Below are 25,505 nucleotides of genomic sequence, written 5' to 3'. Positions count from 1 at the left end.
TTGGGCATTGATTGCACCATAAGTACTAAAGCACTAAATCATTGAGGGAATTGATTAGGCACAGGACAGGTGATGGGTAAATATGACCTTTAAATTGTCAAGAAGGCATCTAAAAATACCAATGTGTCCAGTTTGTGAAGAGAACAACATCTTCTTAGCACCAGTCTGATGGAGCCACACTTCAGGTGGACTCATCCACAGTAGACCCGTCTTCTGTAGTGATGAGTTAAGGTTTTGTGTACACCACATCAATGAGTGTGGCTTAGACATGCAGAATAATAAACTACTTGCTGTGTATAACAAACTAGTAGATCCAGATGTCCAAATGTTATAATCCTGGTAGCATTGTCTACAGTTGTATTAAGAATAAACATTGAAATGAAAGGCTTAACTTTCAAGAGAAAATGTGCACTTTTCATTGAAGCTCTTATATTTAAAGAATAAATCTGAGGCAAAAGGTTTGTAATGGAGTTATCAGGGTTTAATTAATGTATTTGAAATATAAAACGTTAAGTATTTTTAATCCAACTGAGGACATTGTCATTGCCTGCAAATTCCAAAGGTGTCTCTTGACAGCTCTTTGGCAAAGATTTATAATATAGCTGGTGTTTGGTCTAAAATTTGGAAGTAGTTCAGACGTGAGTCTAACTCTTTGTTCCTCTGCTTTTAACATATGGAAAGGAGTTAGAAAAACACTGTAGTACACGAGTGATTTCAGATTCACAAATTAAAGACTAAAGCATGGAATATTATATTCCCTCATAAAAGAAAACAGTTTAAAATAAAATTATAAAAGTATCTAAAAGTAAGCACTTTTTCATTCCATATTCAATGGAATGCATTATACAATACCTGTTGTATTTTTAAACTTTGAGGGCTGTTTGAGCCAAAGTACATATTTTAATTCTAGTATGTTCCTTTCAAATAAATAAATGAATGCAATAATTACAAAAAGTGTCATTGTTTTCTCCAAGTTTAGGTTAACTTTGATTACTGTTGTGTATATTACAATTATTTCTGGTATTCTTATATTGGTCTTGCAGTTTGTAGAGAAGTAATCTAAATAAATCTAGCAATTTCAATTTACTGATGTACAAATTCTGAATAAAAAAATAATGTTCCAAATGTATAATGTTCCTTTTCATAAATTTGCATTTTCATTATCTAATGAATGTTTAGTTTTGCATTTGCGACACTTAGCAAGACAAGTTAAGATAAGATTAGGAAGATAAAATCTGCTCTCCAGAATGTATTTTTATTTCTCAGCATCACTCCACTTATATTCATGTGCTTTATTTTTTCCACCTGCTGCAAACCTTTCTCTCATAGTTTATTTCCGTCAATTTTTGATTGCTTAAGCCTGATTTGTGATTAATGAGCTGTGGGCAGCGCTGCCATCTTATGTTTTTACTTATTTAAACCAAAGTATTAAATTCTACAAGTTATTTTCACCACTGTATGTTACATAATTTGGCAAATCTATACTTTTTATAATAATTTATTCTTTCATCTTTAATTCACATTTTCTTCACTCCCTGGTGTATCTTTCAACTGAAATGAAAAGATTAATCAATTACGTCACACATTAGCAGTTTAAGTTACATAATGAAAGATGGTTACAAACAGAAGAAAGCCATTCACTCCATTATCTAATTTTATGATTTTTTTATTGTCTGTTTGTTCTACAGTATTTCATTTCTATGAAAATGTTAATCTCGTGTGCAGTGATGTGCAAATTACAAGCAGCTTTTTGAAGAGTGCCAAATCAGTTGTTCTTCAGATATCTTAAATGCTCTAAGTATGCCACTTGCAGTCGTTTTACTGTGATTTGTCATATTGAAACATTGTATACGTCAGAAACAGTACAATTATGGATGCATTGTTTTTGTAAATGTATTGAGCAATACCCGTTTCTATTCTGATATTTTTGTTTCTTGTTTGTTCACTAGTCCTTCTGGGCCTACATAAACAAGTTATTGAGAATCCTTCTAAAAGGAGCAAGCCCTGATACGCTGAAGGAATATTTTCCTTCACACTGCAAGGATCCGCTGGGATTCAGCTGGTGGCTTGTAACACATTTGGCAGAACTCTCCCAGTATAGTCAAAACGGGGCCATTGAGAGAAAGGTATAGTAAGGATTTCTTCTTAATTTCATGAGTAATTTAATCATGGATGACATAAACAAAAATGAAGCTTCAATTGTTAGTCTATTTAAAATGCTTTATATTGTTCCAGACATAATTACTGAAAATTGGTGCAGGCTAGGGGAAGAAAATGAACTGCTGTATTTCTCTGTAAAGTTCATAAAAGATATCAGCTCAAATATTTATCATACCATGTCATTCAGGTTAGATTTTTCTTTTTGGAAGCTTTGTCATCTGGAAAACTGGTTATCCTGTTAAACCAAGTCAAACATTCTGGGAAATGTAATAGAAAACTATCATTTATCATGTGATTTACAAAAGGCAATGTTATTTTTTTACAGCTCATTTAATGCTTGACTCTGCTTTGTCTTATATTAGTTTACTTCTTTAATATATTGGTTGCTCATTTAGATTAGGTTATTGTCTAACTAGTTTAGCTACATAGAACATAAGTGTAGCAGTGACAAGGTTATATTTAACATTCCAGTCTCTTCGTATGTTAGCAGAAACTAGAAGACAACTGGAGTTTTGTTGAAGAACTGCTGAAATGCTCCTGTGATACTCAGGTATACTCACGCTTTCTATTCTTTGTCTCAACAGTTTGAATATAGGTTCTGATCTCTTACAAGCAAAGCGTTTTTGTCTTCTAGTGTGAATCTTATGCGAATCCCATGTAAAGATACTGTCTGTAGCTGTGTTCTCTTAATCACGGACTAACACTGATGCAGCATGATGGATTTGTTAACTGCTCAAAAAGTCGCATTTTTGGAGACTAGATGAACATCAGGATTACTGAGTTTTCAAGATTTTTGTTTTCTAGCTCCATGCGGTTGGAATGCTAATAGATGACTTGCATGAAACTTGCTGGATGCTAGTAGGTTGACTAGCATGGCTTTACTAATGAAGTGCATGGTATGTACGTTATTAGTGACAAAAGTTAACAAATACCTAGCTAGCCTTTATACGGAGGTTGACAGTTGGTTAAGTGCCAGTACAGTATATACTTCCTAACTTACTTCCAGGTGAGTCCTAGAATAGTGTTACCATTTAATTACACATGCTAGCTAAAAATCTGTTGATTTAATAAACATTCTTTGTACTTGTATAGTGCCTTTCATCCCAAAGTGCTTAAAATATAGGAGGAGACCCATTTTATCCCTCTTGAAGTGCTGCACCCATCTAGGTGACATGCCTCAGCAATAAAACACCAGCATTAGGTGAAGTGAGAAATTACTTTGCCAATTTAAGTTTGAAAGTAAGGCACAGTTGTTCAACCGCAAAGTGTGATTTAGCCAAAACACCCCCAACTTATTCAAAAGGTGCCATGGACTCTTCATTGACCAAGTAGTCAGGGCTTTGGTTTAATTCCTTTTCCAGAAGAAAGCAGCTCCTGCAACACTGTGCCTGGTCTCCACACTAGAGTACCGGTTTAATTCTGGCCAAGAGAGAAGAATGTCACTTACTGTTCCACCAACAAAACTTACAGCAGCAAACCGTTTTTTCTTAGAGTTCTGTCTCTCAGTCCAGTACTGTTCAGCCGAGATTGGGTCATCTTCTAAATTCTGACGAGGTCAACAGAGGCTACACGGCGCCAACACCACTGTCAAAGACGAATTAACATTTAGCCTAGGAAAGTGAACTAACATTTAGCCTACGAAATGTAACAAAGCAAAGCATGGCTTTTCTTATATTTAGAAGTTCTTTATTTTTTTATCCTTTTTGTTACAGGTTAATATTTTAGAGGAACAGCTACGAATGTATGTGCATTGCTGTTTGAGATTGTGCCAATTATGGGATTCCAATGTTACAACTATTACAATTCTCTGGGAATATTACAGTAAGAGTCTGGTAAGTCATGTCACTAATACACAGTATGAAAATAAAATGGAGGGAAATGCACAACGCAGGTATTCCTCATTTGGAGACCATGATGACACAAGTGGGAAAATCTGTTTGTATACTGAACATCAAAAGAAACTTTTCACTTGATGCATTTTATTAAATAAAGGAAGTATGTGAATTTTGGTTGCTGATTAAATGTTTTTCATTCATTGCGTAATCACTAAGTAACCTCATAGGTAAGATTTATGTTTTCTGGGCACAGAAGATGAAGTACTAAAAACATTTGAATGTCAAGCTTGTTAAAACCAAAAAAAGAAAATAGCAGAAATAAATAATATACAATTCCTTTCAAGAAAACAACACCATCAGTATGTTGGAGACTGGACTAAGTCAGCACATATTCACTCACTATGTGGTATGTTCACTTCAGCAGTTTTAAACTGGTCATACGTGACAGTCAAACACAGACTGTCGATGAAAGACTACAATCTGGGACACCACCACTTGCAACACTTCATAAAGATCAACATTTAATATGTGCAGTCATTTAATAGCTGCTGGAGCAGAAATGGTTGGTCTCATCAACCTTCACATCAGCCAGTCATCTTTTGCAGTTCAGATGACTGCCCAGGGACTCAGATATCGATGCATCAGAATGGTTTGGGGAGGTTAACAACACCTCAGGTGGACTAGCCAACAGTGGAGCAAAATCCTCCTTAAAGATGAATCAAGATTTTCTGTAGACCACCCCGATGAATGTTCCACAGGCATGCAGACTGATATGCTAATTGTATACAACACACCAGTTGATGTGGATGCCTGAGTGTGGTGGTCCAGGCAGGAGTGTTTAATCCCTAAAGAACTACACTGAGTCGTTGGTGTCAACCTGACTGCATGGCACAATGTTGTTGAAGTCCTGGGATATCACCTGCTGTGTTACCTGTGGGTATTATTCAAGCACTCACCCTCATGTGGCTTGTATAACGGCGGCTTTCTTGTGAGATGAGATAATGGTCATTCCACGGCTCACCTAATTGTCAGATTTGAGCCTCATTGAGCATTTCTGGGATGAGCAGGGAGCATGGCCGTCTCAAGGGGTGGGCAGGGCCCAGGGTGGGGGGGTTCTTGTGTGTAGTGGTGGCAGCAGGGAGCTGCGTTGCTGTGATGAAATACTGTAGCTGCCGAACTGGCCTGTGCAAATTTGTCCCTGTCTCTGCTTGTGCTGGCCATTTTTCCCACTGGCTCACTTTTTTTCCAAGCCAGTTTAGTTCTGCCACAATAACTTTTAGCTGGCAGCTGATGGCCTATGACGTAGTGAGTACTGGACAGGCCTCCGGTTCTGAAAAAAGCATGTGCCATCCCTCTAATGTTACATTTAAGGTGATCAGCTTGTATTGCTTCAGGTAGTTTACATACTGTACATGCTGTACTACTCTGGGCCGTGCACAGTGCATTTATTGATCAGTTAGCATAATGAATTACCTAACAGATCTTATTGCAGTACGTTTCATTTGATGCTCAGTATATTTACTGTCTGTATTCATTAAGATTTTATTCCTCTTCTCAAAACAAATCTCTGAAAGTGTGTAGGTGGATATTTGTATTCTATGGAGGTTATAGTTCACAGTTGCCTGCATCAGAGCTTAGGATTATCGTGATCTCTGAGTGTCTCTCAAACATAAAGTGCAGAAAAAGCAGTTCGCCATGAAGTTTATTTACAGCAGTTGTATAAACATTTTTACAATGTATTTTACATTCCTTTTCACCTTTTGTTTTTTTTCTTCCGAACAGAAATTGAACTTCACTTTTAATGTAGATCAGTCATCTTGCAGAATTTGTAGTTGTCTGAATCAGAAATTATAAAAATAACTGGAATGAAGTATGTGGTTTCTCAGCACAATTAAAAAAGTTTCATCTGGACTAGGAGTAACAAAAATAAGAGTGCTACAACTAATAGTCCGTTTGTCCAATGTGAATAGAATTTGTTACCTGCTCCTCAAGTTGATAATTTGAGGTCTTTCTTCCACCAGAATAATGTGTTCACCATCCCGTGGCTGGGCCTGAAGGGTCTAGCGAGTGTGAGCAAGACCCCCTTCTCCATGCTGGAGCTCGTAAAGAGCTGCTGCCGTGAGGAACAGAGTCCCGAGCTCTACAGGACCTCCACCAGCTTCCACATCTTCCTTCGCATCCTGGCGCTCCAGATGAGGAAAGGCACCACGGGGACTCATCCCTGGAAGCAGATCAAAGGGAGGTACTAGGCAACACTTTTTCCCTAAATTTATTAGTGCCATTTCCGGATGAAGCACAAACCTTGTTCAGTGTTTATATACCATTTGATTAATCTCAGGAAATCACAGTCAAAATAATGTTCATTGCAGTATTTCTGAAGCAGAGGATTCCTTTTTTCTTGAAATAGTTATATCATGAGTTTTATAATGCTTGAAATTAGCTGACCACACTGTCATAAATAAGCAAAGAGTGTGTAGAGACCTCATTTTTGTTCTAAAGTAACCATCTCTGTTTTCTTTAATTTGGGCACTTATTTAACAATAGAACTCCTCACATAAAACAGAGAAGCCCTTTATAAGTAAGGCTAGTAACATTGCTGTATTAATGTATAAAATATTCTTGATTTTTGTCATGAATAAGTACAGGTTTCTGACAACCACTACTGATTGCAGAATACAGTGACACATATGCATAAGAATTGTGAGTGATGGCATTTAGGAGGCTGCACTACAAAGGCTCGCATAATATAATTTTATTTTAGTCTCAGACTCTGTAAGAAATTAGAGTTTGGAAAGTCAGATGTTATTTGGCAACCTGTTCTGCTCATTGATGTGTCCTGGGTGGGGGGTGAACAGGTGCTTCAGTGAAATTGTTCCAGTAAACGTCCTGCAGTATAAATGGATCTCGTGCTTTTAATATGATCTCACTTGACTTGCCTGGTAAAATAAACTGCAGTGAAATATGGACCTAGAGAAAGGTTGTGTTAGGTTAGGCATGAGGTCTGCAAAGGAACAAGTAGAGGTTAATTCCACACTGAAAAGCAAACAAATAAAAGAAAACATTATGAGCTCCTGACGAATGATACATTACTTTTCAATGTGGAATTAACCTTTTGATGTTCTGTCATACTTTTTATTATAATGAAATAGCATTATAATACATATGCCATCTGAAACTTAAGTTTCTGGTGATTTTTTTTTTGGGGGGGGATTGTATGACTATGGTGATGAGCTGTTATGTTCTTTGAGTGATGTGGTATGCAGACAACACAGGAACAAGTGGATATGAGTGGATATTTAATCAAGATGGCAAATATTTGTAGATCTTTTATAAAATGTGTTCATTAGAGAAGTCTAATGGAAGCATAACATAAAGCATGGCAAAATGTGAATGTAAGGTTTAAGCAAAGCCACTAACAGTGTATTGGTGTGCATATTACTGCTATTACTTTATTATGTGAGACATTCATAGAGACTATATTACAAAGGCAGTGTATTTGTAGAACGTGTCTAATAAAATATTGAATAAAGTGGATTATTGTTTTACACATTTACTGTACGTTGGCAGCAATCTGTTTTGGTGGTTAGGGCTTGGAACTCTTAATTGAAAGGTTGCTGGTTCAAATATGGGGGGACACATAATGGGTTATGCTTTAGTTATAGTTTCCATCAGAAGAGCATTAGATTTGCCTTGTAGACCTATTATTAGTTTAATGCAAATTGCATGAACAGGAGTGAGTTGGTTGAGTGGGAAGGGAATGAGTACGCTAATTTTATTTCCTTGTCTGTTATTATTGTGCTGTAATAAACTCTAATACAGGGTGAGCTACAATATCATAGTAGTGATCTAATTTTAAGCTCATTTTCATTGCAATGCTTGTTTTACAAGCGGAAAAGCCATACCCAATTAAGTAAGGTATTAAGTTCCTTATTTGGAAATTCACCTTTTGTGGAATCCTCAAAGTACAGGACCCTTGTGAATATAGAGGTTTTATTGTGTTAAGGTTTTCAGAAGGCTTTTGGTAAAGATCCTCTTAAATGATTATTGCATTTGACATGTATTTAAGGTAATACATGTGATTAGATTAGCTGGTTATTTGACGTGATTAGCTGGGAACTGAGGGAACAGATAAGGGGTGAATGCTCAGATTGGTGTGATGTAATTAGTAGAGTACCTCAGGTATCTGTATTAGGACCAGTTTTCATGCTGATATTATATCATGTTCTTAATTGTTATGTAATGTAATGTAATTTGTGATGAGTTTGCTAAAATAGAAGGATTGTCAAACACTTGGAAGATACTTAAGATATAGATGATATTATGCATTTAATGTATGTCAGTTCAGTGTGTTGGGTGAAGGTAACAAGATATAAGTATATAATGGGGGACACTGAGCCTGCAGAGACTACTTAGAAAGTAACTTCTGAGATTTAGAAGTTTATTGATGCAATTTGGACACGGTGGAGAACCTATATAAAGGCGGACTATGTTAGGATATATTGATAAAGTGGAATTTATATAAAGGATGAAGTGTTGAATTTAGAAAGTCAGTACAAAACGTAACAAATATATTACTAACCAAATTTACCATACAAAACAATCACTACAATATAAAGAAGATATTTAATAGAAGAGCCACCGTATGTATTCCTAGGCTGAAGGCAGTGTCCTATTCTGACAGTTTAATGCTTTAGCTCTTGAATAGAGAAGACTGAATGGAACCAGATTCACATACAGCATACGAAATCTTCTAGAGCATTGGTTCTCGAACTGTGGTACACGTACCGGCAGTGGTACGTGGAGTGCCGCCAAGTGGTACGCCAAATGACCCTGGAACTGTGTCATTTGCGTTGAAAAATCGGGATGGGTTTTCATATTTTGTATTTTAATACGTGTCGAATACGCAGCCTACGTACTACGATACAGTGCGCGCTAATACTTCAGTGGACACAAGAGATACTCTGTAATTCTATACCACTCTATAGGAATGCGTGCTACGGATGCAAGTGACCAATTGTATTTTAAAAAAGCTACTGTACTGTATCTCCAGCAAATAGGGAGAAAGGAGAATGTGCGTGATTTTGGAACAATGCCAAGGTTGTAAACACAGGAATGCATAGAAATACGTGCTACGAACGCAGGTAATCTTGTGAGCACACGAAAGCGTGATAACTGCTTGAAAGCGTGAAAAATATTTAAGAACTGTTCTAATTTGAGAAAAATACACCGGGCGTCTCTGTGTTTCGCTCCCATGCGCATGAAATAAAAACTTTAAATAAATACGGAAATAAAAACGGGAACGCGGAAAAATGCAAGCTTGCGGATTGCTAAAGCAGGTAAACTACACTATTTTTGAAGAACCTTTTTTACTGTTGGCAAAAGAGCTGACATGTATTATGTGTAGAGAAAAAGCTGCTAAACAGCTCGACCTGCTGCCCCCCTCCCCCTGAAAGACACAGTCATTCATAGAATTATTGAAATGAAGGATTATATCAAAAGTACACTGATAGAGCGCGTTAAGATGAGCAGATGTTTTTCACTGCAATTAGATGAGTCTGTAGTCGATATGGCCAATTTGCTCGTTTACGTTAGATACGAGTTTGAGGGCATGTCCCATGAGGACTTTCTGTTCTTTAAACCGCTACCAACAGGAACTACAGGAGAATGAATGAATTTATCGAAGAGAATGGCATCGACTGGATAAGATGTGTGGGAGTTTGTACAGACGGTGCTAGAGCAATGACAAGCCGACACAGCGGTATAGTTGCACGAATTAGAGAGGTTGCTCCAGAAATTAATGTACGCATTACAACATCCACCGCGAGACCTTTGCCGTCAAGAAAATGCCTGACGATTTAATATCTGTTAGACTCTGTTGTGAATTATATCAAGGCTCAAAAAATTAATTCACATCTGCTTTGCTCAACTAAACAGGCTCACCCCTCTCACTGAAATGGTGCTTTTTTATTAGTTGTTGTTAATGTTTTTTATCTGTAAAACACTTTGAGAAGCCACCTTTAAAGGTGCTATATTAAATAAAGTTTATTATTATAATATTTATTATATGTGTGTGAGTGTGTGTTCGCGCACGCTCATGTTGGTCATTGAGAATTTCTGGGGTTCCTGTGAGATGATGACTTGTAGGTGGTACTTGGATGCTTTGGTTGGATTAGGGGTGGTACTTGGTCCAAAAAGTTTGAGAACCACTGTTCTAGAGCATTGTCAGAATCCACCTATTGGATTTCTTCAGATAGAAGTCTTGTTCACTAGTGAAGGTAGAGGGGATTTTGAGATTGGTAATGAAGCAGGAGCTGAGTTTTAAGACTAAGCTCTGGATTTTCTGGTTGACCTGTGTTTCCAACCTGACCTATGGTCTTGGGGGAGGTCTTTGTGTAGTGACAAAAAGAATGATATTGCCGGTACAAGCGGCGGAAATGAGGTTTCTTTGTAGGGCTGCTGGACTTACTCTCCTTGACAGAGCAAGGAGCTCGGCAATCCGGCAGGATCTTGGAGCTGCTCCACTGGATCAAGGGGAGCCAGTTGAGGTCCTTAGGGTATCTGGTAAGAATGGGAACACCCCACTGGAGGTTTACTGGGCTCACTGGGAAGAGACCCAGGGGCAGATCCAGGACACACTGGAGGGATTATATCTCTCGGCTGGCCTGGGAATACCCCAGGAAGAGCTGGAGACAGTTGCTGGGGAAAGGGAAGTCTGGTCTGCCCTTCTCAGCCTGATACCGCAGTGATCCTCATCAGGAGTAAGCAGTTAGAAAGTGGATGGATGGACTTCTTCAGAATTACCAGTGAAACATGAACCACTTGAGGAAACTACATGGAAGTACTTTTAAAACTAACAACAGGAGGCAGTGTTTGTACAGAAAAGTTTGAAACTAGTTACCCAGTCGTGCTATTGGAGCTGACATCTTGACTGTTTTAAAATAAAAAAAAACAAAGCCCAGATGGGCTGCATGACCTCCTCTTATTTGTAACCAATTAAATAATAGATAAACATCACAGCACATTTTAATTAAAAATGTGATTATTTCTCAAATAGTAAGATTGTGAATCACTGTATGATTCAAAAGGTTCTGTCACCTTCTCAAAATGTGACCTTCCTTGTTCTACTCATTACACTTCTTGCATTTTAATTTTAATCTTTGATCTCTTTCGGTGACTATACCTGACTTGAGTATTGAAATATGCTTAATGGGAATGTCACATTGGTCTAAACGCCATCACTTTGGGAGGACTAAGCAGGACATCTGAATGGGCCTGAGCTCAGTCACTGGAGAGCTGCATGTGATCCATGTTACAAAAAAAATCCATTACACAGTCTGGCTCAATGTGCACTATGTGCTTTCTGAACAGCAGCTTTGGATTCCAAAGGACTCTAAATGCTGCCAGTTGAGCCTGCTTCCAAAGTCTGGAATGAATAATACAAGATAATGAATTACCCCAGATCTGTGTAGTTTTTCTTCAATTTGGAGCAAGGACATATACTGAACAGGCATAAAGGCTAATTAACTAACAAGCTTGACGGCTAATTCACCTAAGCAAAGGATGGTCTTTCCACTTTAGGGGATACAAGCGGTTTTGGCACAGCTGTGTAGTGAAGCTTGCTCTAGTGTTTCTTCCAAAACTTTACCTCCCGTGTAGATTTTAGTTGGCTGCATTTACTTACAAGGCTTTTGCATACTTAGTAGAGGCTTACATTGCTACAGCTCAGCACTACATACGGTGAGGGATCCAGAATACTAATACTTAGAAGAATTGTGTATGGCCTTTGTCCTAGTTATCTCCTCTGTTTAATGGGAATACGAAGCATCTGTTCTACATCATTCCTCTTTAGGTTTCAACTTCATGGCCATGGTTTTCTATGCAAATTAATTAACATTGTTTATTTAGTATAATACAGAAACTAACAATTGACAATGTATTAATTTGTCGTGAACAGGACAGTTAGGCTGCATCAGTTCAACATATTACAAAAAATGGAATGAAATAAACTTGGTTTTGCGCTGCTTGATAAAAATCAACTACTCCGATCTGTTCAGATTAAAGTTGAAATCTGTTTCTTTTTGTGTAATTAGAGCAAATTAAACCTAGATAATTGAACTAAGGGTATTTTTCCCTTTGGTTTGGACTTTGGTATCACTTACAGTACAGTATGTGACATTACTCTCGAAAATCACAGCTCTGGTAAAATAGATGCAAATATGTTTTCATCACAATAGGAAGCTGTTCTTAAATGCTTTTCAAATGCAGTGATCTATAATAAGTGAGGTTGAAGACTTAAATGTATAGGATGTTACTACAAGATAATCATGATCAGTGTCTTGTTGGAGGACTTTGGTTTTCAAATTCTTTATAAAATGCTGCTAATTAGAAGGTTCAAATATTTAAATGTTTTAATTGAATCTCTATAGGTATGCCTTGTTATAATGTGAATCCTAATTCATATACTACCTCTGCCACTGACATTTTATGTACAGATCTCCCCGAAAAGCATAGTTGGTAAATTGTTGAGTGTCCGTGAAATAAGGGCTTAGATTCCGGCAGTCAGTCTTATTCCTGTCAGTGGCTAACACATAGGCTGTTAAAAATTAAAATATATATATACTTCAACATCAAGAATAATTAATGTAAAAGTAATAAAATGAAATTATTTTTATGGTATGATTTTTTAATGATAGGAAAAGAAAATGGCAAAAGAATATGCATAAGAGAGCACTGAAATCACGTGCACATGAATTGGAAAATATGCATCTGGATGCTCAGCTGGCTGGACAGATGCATGGTTGTGTGAGGGTGATACTGTAAGTAAGGAATGCCAGATGATAACACTTGGTCATGAGCTAGTGGAAAAGCCATGTTTTCAAGTTTATGCAGGGTGAACTGTGTATGAGCAAGGGTTTCCTGTGGTTGAGAAGTCTGGTATTCAACATGGAAACCATGTACGAGAGAGTAAGGAGCTCTTTGCTCCCAATAGTTCATATGACTGTCATGTGTTCATATTGTGGTAATCAAATATTGTGATATATGCACCTTTACTTTGGGACTGCATAGTGGAAATCCAGTACAGTATCTGTAATTTAGTTAATCAGCAGAAAGTGCCAGAAGGCAAAATAATATACAGGAGGTGTTATTGTGTATGATAATTTAGTAAATTGCACAAAGCTCATTGCCCACCAGTAGCGACTCACTGTAAAAAATCATCTGTCACAGTTTGATATTTCTTCAATACTCTTCTTTAACTGAGTGAAACTGGAGATTATATAAGAAATTGTTTAAAAATGCCCGTTTTCCAAGTTTGATGATGTTTTAGCTTTACACACACAAAAAATGTAATGTTTTCTCCAAAAGAGATCTGTTTGCTGTTTGAAAGCAAATGTGCCATAGATCAGGATTTATTTAAAAAATAACCATCTTTGGTTCCATTCATTTTCATGCTAAACAAATCCCACATCTAATGAAATTCTCTTGTTATTCAGTAAATGGAGTTTTACGGTAATTGAATAGAATTAGCGGTGACAAATGCCAAAGGAATTGAGTGTGTGATTTGAAGAAATCACCAGCCCTCACCTTGAAGATGGTGTCCATATAATAGTACATTGAACCCAGCAACAACTTTTTTTTACTGCCTCGGCGAATGTAAATTCTTGTAAGCAGACAGACACCTTCAATTGTTTTCTTGCAGAAGGTAGTATGTAGTGGTTTTTAATCCTGTCCCTTTTTCTCCTCAAGGATATACTCCAAATTTCACCAGCGGAAGATGCAAGAGCTGAGTGAGGCTGGGCTCATGAACTTTCTGAGCCTCTTCCTGGTGCTTGCTGCCACAGCAGAGATGGAGGATGTTGTGAGCCGAGTGTCCGACCTGCTGGCCCTCCTGAGCCCCGCCAGCATCTCAGTAGCTCAGAGAGCCCTGATCTGGCGTGGGCAATTCGCCTTCATTCTGCTATACGAGGAAAAAGGCTTAGATGTGGGTGTCTTGGCAGAGCAGCTCTCCCTGGCCTTCAAGCAGGTGGCTAAAGAGTTCTACCTGAAGACCACAGACCACACACGCAAGCTGAGCCTGTGGACCCTTCTCTCCGCGTACATAGAGGGGGTCCAGGAGGTTTTCGAGACCAGTTCTTACCTGCACCTGTCCGAGGAGAAGCTGCTGAACGAGGGCTTCGGTATGTTGTTACCAGCCTGCAGGGAGTCTGAACTGCAAACCACGCTTTGTTTCCTACAGACGATATTGGCACAGCTCAGGTAAGCATTGACTTTGTTTTAACAAAATACGGTTCCCCTTGGGTCATTCTTGAATTTTTTTTATACATGTGGAAGTCTACGAGGTAAATCAGTAACAACCGTACTTCAAATAAAAGAGGTGAAATGTTAGGCAATTTACAGACTTCACCTAAATCATCCACTGATGGAAGACTACTTTCCAAGGCCTACATTATAATAAATGATTAGATTTCTGTTGCCAAGATGCTTTTCAGTTTTGTAATAAATTTTGGTGATCTTTTTGCAGCTGCTGGAGACCATTGCATTATCATTCATATTTCAGAAATTTCCTTGTGCAGTTTTAATTGAGATTTGTATTTAGAAAATAGTTAAAATCATACTATTCTAAATATATATAGTATATGCTGGGGATGTGTTCTTGAAAAATGTGCTGGGCAAAAGTATTATTATGTGATGTAAAGTTCCATGAGTTTGTGGTCTGTACCTGATTATGACGTGATCATCAGTGACACAACGGGCAGCGGAAACTGAATCTTACTATAAATACAGTGATGATGTACTTGCAAATGAACAGATAATAATAATCATCAGGATATTAGTAAACAGAAAAATTAGCCCTATTTCTATTATCTGTGTATTTGTTGAGAAAATAGTTACCCTTAAAGCAAATGTTGACAGTCAGCAGTGGTCAGCATGTTTACAATTCAGAAGAAAGTCCTTAACATTCTTTTCATGTCCAATTAATGAAAACTTACACCCCTTATATCCCACTGCTTGGTTTACTGACTCCAACATACTGTAGTAACATATTATATTTAACCGCTTTGAGTAGAGTGTCCAGAAAAGTGCTATATAAGTGTAAGCAATTATTATTTTTATTCGACTGCATTTAGTCAGTGACCATATTCTACCTCTTCGTGGCCTCTTTTCTACCTCTCTTCTAAAGCCAAGTAATGATTCCTTTAAAAATCTCCAAGACGCATGACCAATGAAATATTGGCTAAATATAGGCTAAAATACTGCCACTGTAACTGCTATTACAGACAGCTCATCCTGCATCTCCTTAGAGCGATAAGGATTATTAATGGGACAAAATGGGGAAAAAAACATTCAGTTATTGTCACACAGGTATTTATTACTTTCAAAATAAACCTTTCTGTCTTTGACTTCATACTTCATTCATTTGAAGGTATTACAACATCTAGCCAAGGGGCCTCATATCACTAAACAAGTGACAACAGAGCATCTTATTGAATTACTCATTTGTGCCTGCAGTGGTTGTCCCTGAGAGACTGAGGCCCAATGGTGGTTGTGGGAAAGTCCTTGTCCCGGTCAGGTGATTGAACCCAAATGCAGAACACTATCCAGTGTCTGTCAGCTGCTATTGCGGACAGATTTAACCCTTTTGTTATGATGCTAAAGAAAGTTCACTTGCAGGACACGGGTATTTGTTACATTCTAATGTTTCTGTATTTAAAGACACTAGATACGCGTGTCAGATAGGCTATTGCTGATAACTTTTTTTTATTCAGCCTGAGCAACTGAGAGTAGTGGTTGGGAAGTATTGAGTACCTTTCAAAGGTGCTGTTATGTAGAGCAGTGAACCGTAGGATAAATTCACTTCAGTATGAATATTTTAATAAGATTTCCGATGCTTTAGTTTGTTTTCATTCATAAGTAATGTTTAATGCAAAAGGCTTTTTAACTCATTACAATTCTTACATTTTGTATGTAAGCAATGTTTGGCCTGCATACAGAAATTAGAATGAAACAATTAGACTGTTAACTGTTGTCTGACATGTAGCATCAACATCAAATCAAATGATTTATTTTGTGTTAAATTCTTCTGGCACCTTAAGTATTTTTATTAAATGCTAAAATCTAGTAATCCAAGTAATTTTAACTAATATAAAGTCCATCTTTCAAAATGTCCATTTTTTACAATGATGCTGTGAGATAGGTGGCAGATAGGGGTGTTTGTGCTTGTTTCCCCAGTCGTGGAATGTTGTGTTCTTCGCAGTGTGATTGGACTTGAGTAGAAGGAATCTGTCCTACAGATTTAGTGCGTGAGTCAGATCTGATGGTGATCCTTAGAACTAATGTGTTTTCTGGGGCCGCCCTAGTGACTCAACCAGTCAAGTCACTTCCTGGAGTGCAGGTCGAGATCACGGGTTTGCGTCTGGGTCATGTCACTAGCTGACTGTGACTGGGATTCCCCAAGTGGTGGCGCAAGTTGATTGAGCACTGCTGTGGGTAGCCCGAGCCTCACAGGTGCAAGCAGGCAGGCATTGCTGTTGGCGAGGGATGTGCCTCTCTGCCTGTAAGCACTGAGCCTTGACTTGTTAAAAAACATTAGTGGTTTAAAAGTCACTAGGTTGCAGGACCCTGTCTACACTTCATCATTCTCCACTGTTTGGAGTTTCCTGTATTTATGTGAGTTTTTAATTATTTCAATGGGCAGGCAAAAAATGTTTTAGTGAAGAAAGTATAACTACGCAGTTATTTCACACTTTCAGAATGCAGAAGGATTCTGAACTGTGGGATCATAGAATCACCTGTGGCATATCAGCATTTTTGACTGAATCTGGAAAAAAAAACATTAATAAAACCGTATACTGTATGTGCAAATACATTATTGAGTTTAGGGCATTTGGTTTGCACAGAGTACAACCAATTGTTTTTCCAAACTTGGAAAAGGTCTTTATGAATTGAATGCTTTAAATGTGAGAAATCCTTTGGAGTCACTTCATTCCAGTCTGCTTTTATTTTGAAACATAGTTGTGGATAACATATTTAGATAAAAAAATAAAACATCATTACTGTCATTACATCATTCTGTACTTTTTTATCGGGTTAAACGGAGCTATTTAGACAACTGAACAGGAAAGAGAGAGAGGTCTTAAATGTTGAAATATAAAAAAATAAACTATGAAAAATTAATTATTTTTTAATATTTTCCAGTGGGAACAATTAAGGGAGGTAATTGTGTCAGATCAGGTAAATCTGAAAATCAGAGTACTAACTGTAAGTTACATACATGCTGTCTCATTACATTTACAGCATTTCCAACAGGAAGCAAAAATAAAAGGATCAGGATCTACAAGATAAACAGTGATCCTGCACATGAAGCATGTAAAGCCTAGCAATAATGAAGAGGAAAATAGGATTTATTTTAACTGGAAAACATCCAAATGGTAAAATTCAGTTCAAGGTAGCTTAGCTGAATAATGAAGTAGAATTTTTTAAAAAGGTGCGAGTTTCATTTTATTACTTATCACTGCATTTTCAACAGCTCACACTAAACAAAACAACATACATGATGTCACATGTATTCTTCACTCCCATATCTCCACTTCCCTGTTATTCTTTGTGGAATATTTCCCCTCAGGCATTATTTTTGTTCATTTTGTGTTGCTGCTTTCCAGGCCAGCTGGATCAATTGCTCTTTAAGTGTTCAGATGCAAGTCCTACGAACATGACTATGTGAATATGTGAGTTCAGGCACAGTAGCTGAATGCTATACTGCCACCTTAAGCACTCAAGTCTTAACGGAATGCAATCTTTAGTGTACAAGAAAACAAGCAATTGTAAACTGTGATACAACTACAGCACACTTTTACACATAAAAATTATTAAATGAATAGAAAAGCTCAAAGTGTTAGATGTAATAAATTCATAAGAATCCTATGTGATAAGTTTATTTATGTAAACATTCATGAGAAAAAATAATAAGAACATTAGAAAGGTTACAAAAAGTTGAGTGTTTTTTTGCAAGCAAATATTCAAACAAAGCACCTAAATAAATGCATATATGGCCACCTCTGGAACTGGCTCATTCACCACTGTTGATGATGAAAGTATTGATGACAGCAGCAGAATGATTTCTGAAGTCTACAGAAATAATTTGTCAGCTTATGTAAAATGTAATGGTCCTATATTTATTGAAGGGTGCCTAACTTTAAAAAAAACAAACAACAATAGCTTCTGCATTTAACACCTCTGCTTTCAGGTGTTCTGTTTCCAGTATGTGAAATTTAAAAAGAGTTGTATGAAGTACATGTAAAGTGAAAGCCCCTTTTTCTTAATTGCTTGTGATCAAGCTTTTTGACCCAAAGTTGACATCTGGTTCTTGTAATGTTGAGTCACTTTGCCTTTCTTTTTCAGCTGTAAATTCTAAAACTTGATGTCATATTGCTGACTATTAGATACGAACAAATTTAAGAAGTCATGTCATGATACTGCTCTGTTATTTTACATTAGTTTTCATGAATAATTTTGCATTGTGTTATTTCTAAATAAACAAAATGATCTCGTGTTGCTGGTGGGCTCTTTTACCCAGCCATATAAAATGGGTTTACCTTAGCAGTATTTTTCCTTTTCATTTTTTTTGCCACTTTTTCTAAACACCCTGCAAGCAACACTTGTACTAAACAAGCAGAATACGTTTTTGTCAGCTAATCAGTCTATATCTACAAAACGTTTTCCAGGATTTTAACAAAATGTTGTCTTGTTTCCTAAATGTGTTTTTTTTCTCCCATTGTGAAGGAGGAAATGTACCAAGACTCTTGATTATTCAATTTATCATACTTTTTGCGTAACTTCATTAATAACACCTTGTTTGGATTATTTCTCTGAATCAGTGATTCGGCGGAGCTGTCGTTCAAATCAGACTCGTTTCTTCAGTTCGGCGGGGCTGTTGCATGTTGGGTGGAACGGCAAATCAAATAAATGACAGAATCTTCTGAATGATTTAGTCTACTTTGTGAAATCATATGACTTGCTAAAAAGAGTGGAGCTGCCCAGCTATAATGCACTCTACAGCTGCATAGGTTCAGAAGTTTATATTGAGCTTCCATTGAGCATAATGTTATTATAGATTTGTTTTTATTGGATTTTGTTTAATGAGATACATAGTGTGAATAAATGTGACCCATGTCTTTTTGGATTTCAATTAATTATTTGTGATAAATATTACCGTCATTTAATGTTATGATTGCAGTATGACATAAGCTTTTTTTAAGCAAGGCACATTGTCCAGTCTGTAAGTCCTTATGTTGCTTGGTGGAGGTATGAGGGAGGCACTGCGTATGGGAGTCTAAACGTAGATGAAGGTGTTGGAATGTACTTATATACTTATTTACATAAGATTGTTACAGTTAGACATTTGCTCACTTTAACAAAATCTAGTCTGACACAGTCTAACTGGATACAACTAATATGCTGAAAGCAGCATTTTTTTAAGACAAATGTTTGATAACCAAGAAACATTTTAAACTAAGTAAAAAAAAATGTCCATTTGTAAGACCACCTCTGTACTATATCTTGCAGGGTCCTGCGAAACATTCTAGTTCCGTTTTAACTTTAAAAACCAATGATTTCTATTGCAAATTCTTACCCAACATATGTTTTAGAGGGTGTCTCATAATTGAGTATGTGTGTATAAAATGTATACGTAATATATATCTAAAGAATATATAGGGGAGCATGAGTATTATTTCTTGCTAGCGGGTAGAAATGAATGATTTTTGTCACATTTTTACTGCTTGATGAGTTGTGTCCTTGGGGTCAGGCTTAAGCCTGTGTCACCGTGCTGCTCATTACTCTTGAGCTAAATAAGGGCTGATTGGATCTAAATTGCCTCCCGCACAGGCCGCAGATGAGTGCAGTGAGCTGGGACGACCTGCTATTCAGGCGGGGAGTAACCCCGGTGTGCAAGAGCTGCATTAGCACAGCGCAGGTGAATGAGAGGCTACCGACGCCGCCAGCAAAAGGAATCTAAATGTAAAAATCCTTTGATGCCGGCTGTATTAGAATTTGAAATGTAGGAAGTGACAGGGTGATGGTACTTATCAGCTCGGGCTGGATTAGAGAACATTGTCATCTGGCTGTATTATGACTAAAGAATAAAGATTGCGGCTGAGCACTTGGCAGCTCGAGTTTGGCAAGAGCAGATGCTGCCGCCGCCTGCTGCTTGCGCGGAAAGTCTTCTCGACGAGCACTTCCACCGCGCCTCAGCTCGGGCAGAGAACACTGCCGGTCTTGCGTTTGGGGAAAATCACGTTTCTTTATCCTCTCGCAGTGCGGGAGCAGAGCGGATTGACCTCCTCTGTATGATTATAATCAATCAGCAATGTTTTCATTAATTAATAAACTAAATGAATGTGCGAGATGATGGTTTTAGATGTTTTTCTTGTTTTTAAGTAGATTATTCCTGGACAGGTAATGCATCAGTCTTACCCTGTTCTTTTATGGAATGAAGGCCTTAGTATTTGATTTATTAACGCAATGTACAGTGCTGCAATATAGCAGTGTGTTTTATTTCAATATTAAATCTCAAGTATGAAATCTTTCTGAAGTTTTCGGTACGTTTTTCCCTACATCTTAAAATGGCTATGGCTATTTATTAATACAATTTTAAGAATGAATCATTCTTAAAAATCTTAAAAGTAAGAATTAGGCAACATACCCACCACTTTCAAATTACAAACTCACTTCACAATAGTATTTTTTAGTTTGCCAGAAGCTTTTGTTTTTTTTCGTTTGTGAGAATTTACTCTTTCTCTGTCAAGTTCTGGGTGTGACGTGTTGCTGACAAAGATTTTGGTTTCCTCCATCCTCCTTTATGTAATACTGTAGTAAAGCTGATATTGCTGCGCCCCTGGGATACCTCTCCTTAGTCCAACCCCTGCAGAAACATACACATTTTCAGATCGACCTCCTTGGAAATGTACTTTGGGATGCTGAAAAGTCTAGTTGTTCTCAAATTATAATTACACTTCATTCTGTATATCTTATCTGTGGGAAGCTTTCTTGAATAATACATGTTTGTTTGAATTAATTTACTAAGAAAAATGGGAAAAGCAAATCCATTAATAGGTGATCTAGTGCCTCTTAAATGTCCACAAAAAATGTTGGTGTTAATTAAGTTAGGCTTACAACTAGGCTGACTTAGTGTTTTTATTATCATTAAATTATCACTACAGTTTATAAATAATCTGTGTGTACCTTACATATACTTACTTTTCTGTTCTGAGTTTGTTAGGTTCGTCGTACTTCTTAACCCTTTCTTTTAAAATATCCTCTGATACCAATCATTTGGAAGTCAATTTTCCAAACAAAAAAGCTGGGTTTTTTTGGCATTACTGTTAATAATGGCAATTTCCATTGAATTTCCAGTTTCCAGATTTTCCAGAGTGAGAAAATATAGCAAAGTCTTGAATAGGTTCAGTCTTATGTACAGTATGTTATGTGTATTTTTTTAATTTTGATGATCACAAACTGACCGTCTCAACACTGTTCAGCTAACAGGGAGAAGTGGTGGTTCTGTTCCTTGAACCCCAGCCTTCCGTTTTGTGACAGACACACACGTGCAGTTTTGTCCCCGCATCTGTACATCGCCACATTCAGACCCTGTCAACACTTGCTTCCCTCCTTTTCCTGCCAACGGCTCCAGTTAATCGCTAATCAGGGTTAATTAAGGCCTTGGGGTAAGACTGAGACCAGAGTAACAGCTCAATGGCACAGCTGTAATAGCCAATTTAGTTTCCAGCGTGAATGAAACCATTGATTGCTTAGAGCTGAACAAATACATAAGAAGGACTGAGGGTTGAATGGAATTTATAAAAGTGAGGGATTCACGGGTGGGGTAGTTTTTTCTTTGCATGAATGCTTTTGCCTTAAGCTTGCCTCCAGTTTTGATTTTATGTTCTGTGGGGTAAGACTGCTTCTCAAATTTCAGATTTAAAGAAAAAGATGGAACCGAGTAGTGAGTCTTTAAAATTTCTTCTGAAAAGAAATGGGACGGAAGTTCGGTCATCACTAATCACTAAAGATTTTTCCGGATTATTCGAGGCCCCTTGTGACAGAAAAGCATTGGGGTTTTATAGATCAGGTGACTTATTTACGGTTGCTTGTGAAGTCAACCTAAAATGGCAGAAAAAATTTGACGCAGAGGGAAAATACTGTACTTCAGGATTCAAAAAAGCAATTCTATGGGGTTTTTTTTCTGAATGGAAAACTGAAATGTTTGTTTAAATGGCAGTTTCCAGAAGCAGTGTATGATTTACAGCGAGGCGAGCGTGACTGTAGTGCATGTAAACAGCAGCTTGCCAGAGAAGTGGCCGTGCAGAAGCAGGAGTCGGTTGTGACATGGGAGCCAGGGAGAGAAGCCCAGGAGCTGCTTTTACTACCTTATACAAACCATTGAGCACACAAACAAAACCTCTTTTCCCAAACAGATTACCAGAACAGAAGCAAATGGTTTTGTCACAGCTCAAGAAAAAAAAAATGTTATGCTTGAATTACATAAAATCAAGACCTGAAATACAGTTCAGAGTTACAATTTTGGTACGTACTGTAGGTTCAATTATATGAGGATTTAATTGCATATTTGGAATGCCACTATTCCTTTTACTGTAATAACTGTAAGCTGTTACAGTGTACTGTTACTGTAATAACTGTGGTTTAATTTGCAGTTGCAGTGGGTACTGTATACGGACTAGAAAAGTGAGAGGTCTGAAAACATACCTTTCGAATTTGCTGCAATTCACTCTTATGGGGTTATCATAGACCTGTACAATAAAGTAAGTTGCATTGATCTATCAGTATTGCTACCTTAGCTTCAGCATTGGCATAAGCAATGCGAAATATGCAGCGTGATGTCGTGGTAGCAGTGTGGATGGGTACCGAGAGCCGTGGAGTCTTAACTGGAAGATAGTGAGTTCAAATCCCAGGTGGAGCAGTGCTGTTATATCTTTGAGCAAGGTACTTTCTCAGATTGTTTCAGTAAAATTCCCAGCTGAATAAATGGGTACTGATGTAAGCCTCTTTGGATACAAGTGCCAGCCAAAAAAAATAATAATTGATTAGAACTAAAATCTATTTCTTAGAATTGTTGACTGTTCATGGTCAGTTGTATAGGTAATTGCTAGCTATAGGCTGTTTATAAAAATGTAATCGTAATAAAAATGCAATCCCTGTTTTGTAAGCAACAAAAAACTGCTGTTAAACGGTTCAAAATTAATTCTGCTTTAGTACTTTGCGACTAAATCAAAAGTTTACTGTTGCTGTGATCTAATATCGTATGTATAGTAATTTGCATCGTTGGACACAAATTTCTAAAAATCAAACAAAATAGTTCCAGGCATTGGTTTTATTACAGAAGAAATGTCAATATTTATTTAAATGCATTTCAATAGAAAATCATTTTATTTAGATTTTATTTTGTTTTAGGTTTTTTGTTCTTCTTTCTTTTTGCCCTTTAAAGGGATATTAATACATTGTAAAATGTTCAGTTATTTTTATTGGGCTTAGCCTAAATAATTTTGGGATGTGTTGCCTTACATATAACATGAACTGCCATTTTCACAGTTTTCCCATTGTGAAAAGAACTCAGTTTCTCAGTACTTTTTAATTAACACAGTTTAATTTGACAAAAATGCAAGTAGATATTCAAAAGCACTAAACAAATAGGTGTTCTGTAATAAAAACTATTTTCCCTGCTGGTTCTTGATAATTCTTGATAAATCAATTTAAAGACTGTAATTTGTTTAAGACAAAACATTGTTCAGTTGTCTTATTCACACCTTTTTAAAATATAAGCCTTCAGAAAGAGTTTCCTGCTTCTAATTTTATTTTTTTTCTCACCACTAAGGCTGAGGTTGTTATGATAGTTTGGAATGGCATCTCATGAAATATCTTAACATAAGGATCCTTTTCAGTGTGTTGCTCTGATGTCTGACATTACAATGTAGGCATTCCTTGATGCCTTTGTATAATTATGAAGAGCAAGCTGCACAGTGCAGCTCTGAAAGCAATTAACACGGACAAATCCAAAAATAGAGCATACAGGGAATGGTTAAATGGGAAGGGAGGGTAACATTCACTAAAACTCAGAGGAACTAAAGCTCATGCTTGCAAAATTGATTTTGTACATTTTTCTTTTCTCATAATACCTTTGAAATAATGCAGGCACTGGAATTAATCCATCCATTTGCACTGGGTCCTTTAATTTTTTGTCTCAGCTCTGTAACACAGCTTCTCGTTAACTTTTTAATACCCTTTTACTGGCCCAGATTTTTGGGTTGGAGGGCACTCATTTGCACATAAATAGCCGTTAACTGATAGATTCCCAAAGGTCTCCTGTTGCGTTTAAGTCGCAATGACCTATTTAGCTAGCTTAAATTTGTTTTACTGAATTATTATAATTCCTTCCACAGTACTTATATTTTGTGATTAATGCATTTTTCACGATACAATTAAAGTATAATTACACAGTTCTGCAATTTACTATCATGGTATTATCATCATTAGGGAGAGATGATTTTGCAAATATTAGAAGAATTAGACTCCAGATACGTATCACTTTTAGTATTATTAACTAATTAAGACTGGAGAACCCTTTACATCTTCGAGATAAATCTAAAATGGCAAATCACTGAGAGCAACAAAGGTTTCAAAATAATAGAGGACTAATTTATATGAAACTATTCATTACATGTGTCTTTGTCTCAGACCTACAACAGAGCCTGACACCCCTAACAGAGTTCTACTCTAATAATATCACAGTAGGATCTTGATGTATTTAGTTCTGTTAAAGGGAAATTTTATCTATTCCAGGGTCGTCAGATTCTCGCCAATCAATTATTTCTGGCCCTTGGAGCCACAGGGTACTTTTTGCTTGGAAACAAACACAGAAGGTGGCTATACTTTGTAGTTTTATATGATCTGCAGTAGATAATGGGCATCAGTCAATAGTATCGTTCATTTTAAATTTTTTCTTCATCACATTTAATTTCTCTGATTTATACTCCAAAGCTTTTAAAAGCTTTGCACGTGTATTGAATTTAATACTTCAAAAATGTAATGAGATATTTATAATTATACGAATAGAAAGTAATCAACCCAAAACAGACTTGTTTTCCAACTTCATGGCCTAATGCTCTGTTAAATACAGAGCCTGTTTGTTCCAGCATAGTAGTACTTTTCCCTCCAAAGGTTTTAACCAAGCAAAGCCAAAACTGTCATTTTTGCTTTACTGCCAAGCAATTTTGTATTTGTGATCTTAAAAATAATGTGAATGATAATTACAATATTATTTAAGTTTTATTTTGTGACCAGTTCCATTCATACATTTGATCATATTGGAAAGAGTGCTTTGTGTTAATATCGGTGATTTCCAGTGACCATATTGGGACACATTCAGATAAAAGAAATTGCTGCATAAAAGTTAAATTGGCAGCTTACTGTATCTCACCGTTTGACATCTGTGACCCACTG

The 25,505-nt window shown here is 36.9% G+C and overlaps 1 protein-coding gene across 3 annotated transcripts in view; it reads left to right on the top strand.

Annotated features, from left to right (window-relative positions):
* The window catches only part of mms22l (MMS22-like, DNA repair protein), a 65,815-nt gene that overhangs the window by 14,345 nt on the left and 25,965 nt on the right, over window positions 1-25,505 (top strand). For 2 of the 3 annotated variants that reach the window (XM_088625867.1, XM_088625865.1), the window contains exons 9-13: window positions 1,950-2,126; window positions 2,648-2,710; window positions 3,873-3,992; window positions 6,017-6,237; window positions 13,740-14,249. In XM_088625867.1, the coding sequence (XP_088481993.1) occupies window positions 1,950-2,126; window positions 2,648-2,710; window positions 3,873-3,992; window positions 6,017-6,237; window positions 13,740-14,249 (1,091 nt within the window). The remainder of the gene's footprint in view (window positions 1-1,949; window positions 2,127-2,647; window positions 2,711-3,872; window positions 3,993-6,016; window positions 6,238-13,739; window positions 14,250-25,505) is intronic. The other variant, XM_088625866.1, reaches the window with a different exon arrangement.

The sequence above is a fragment of the Lepisosteus platostomus genome, chromosome 3 (assembly GCF_059453375.1).
Source record: "Lepisosteus platostomus isolate fLepPlt1 chromosome 3, fLepPlt1.hap1, whole genome shotgun sequence".
In the NCBI taxonomy this organism is placed as follows: domain Eukaryota; kingdom Metazoa; phylum Chordata; class Actinopteri; order Semionotiformes; family Lepisosteidae; genus Lepisosteus; species Lepisosteus platostomus.
Note: the sequence above shows the minus strand (reverse complement) of the source record. Positions and strands in the feature narration are given on the sequence as shown.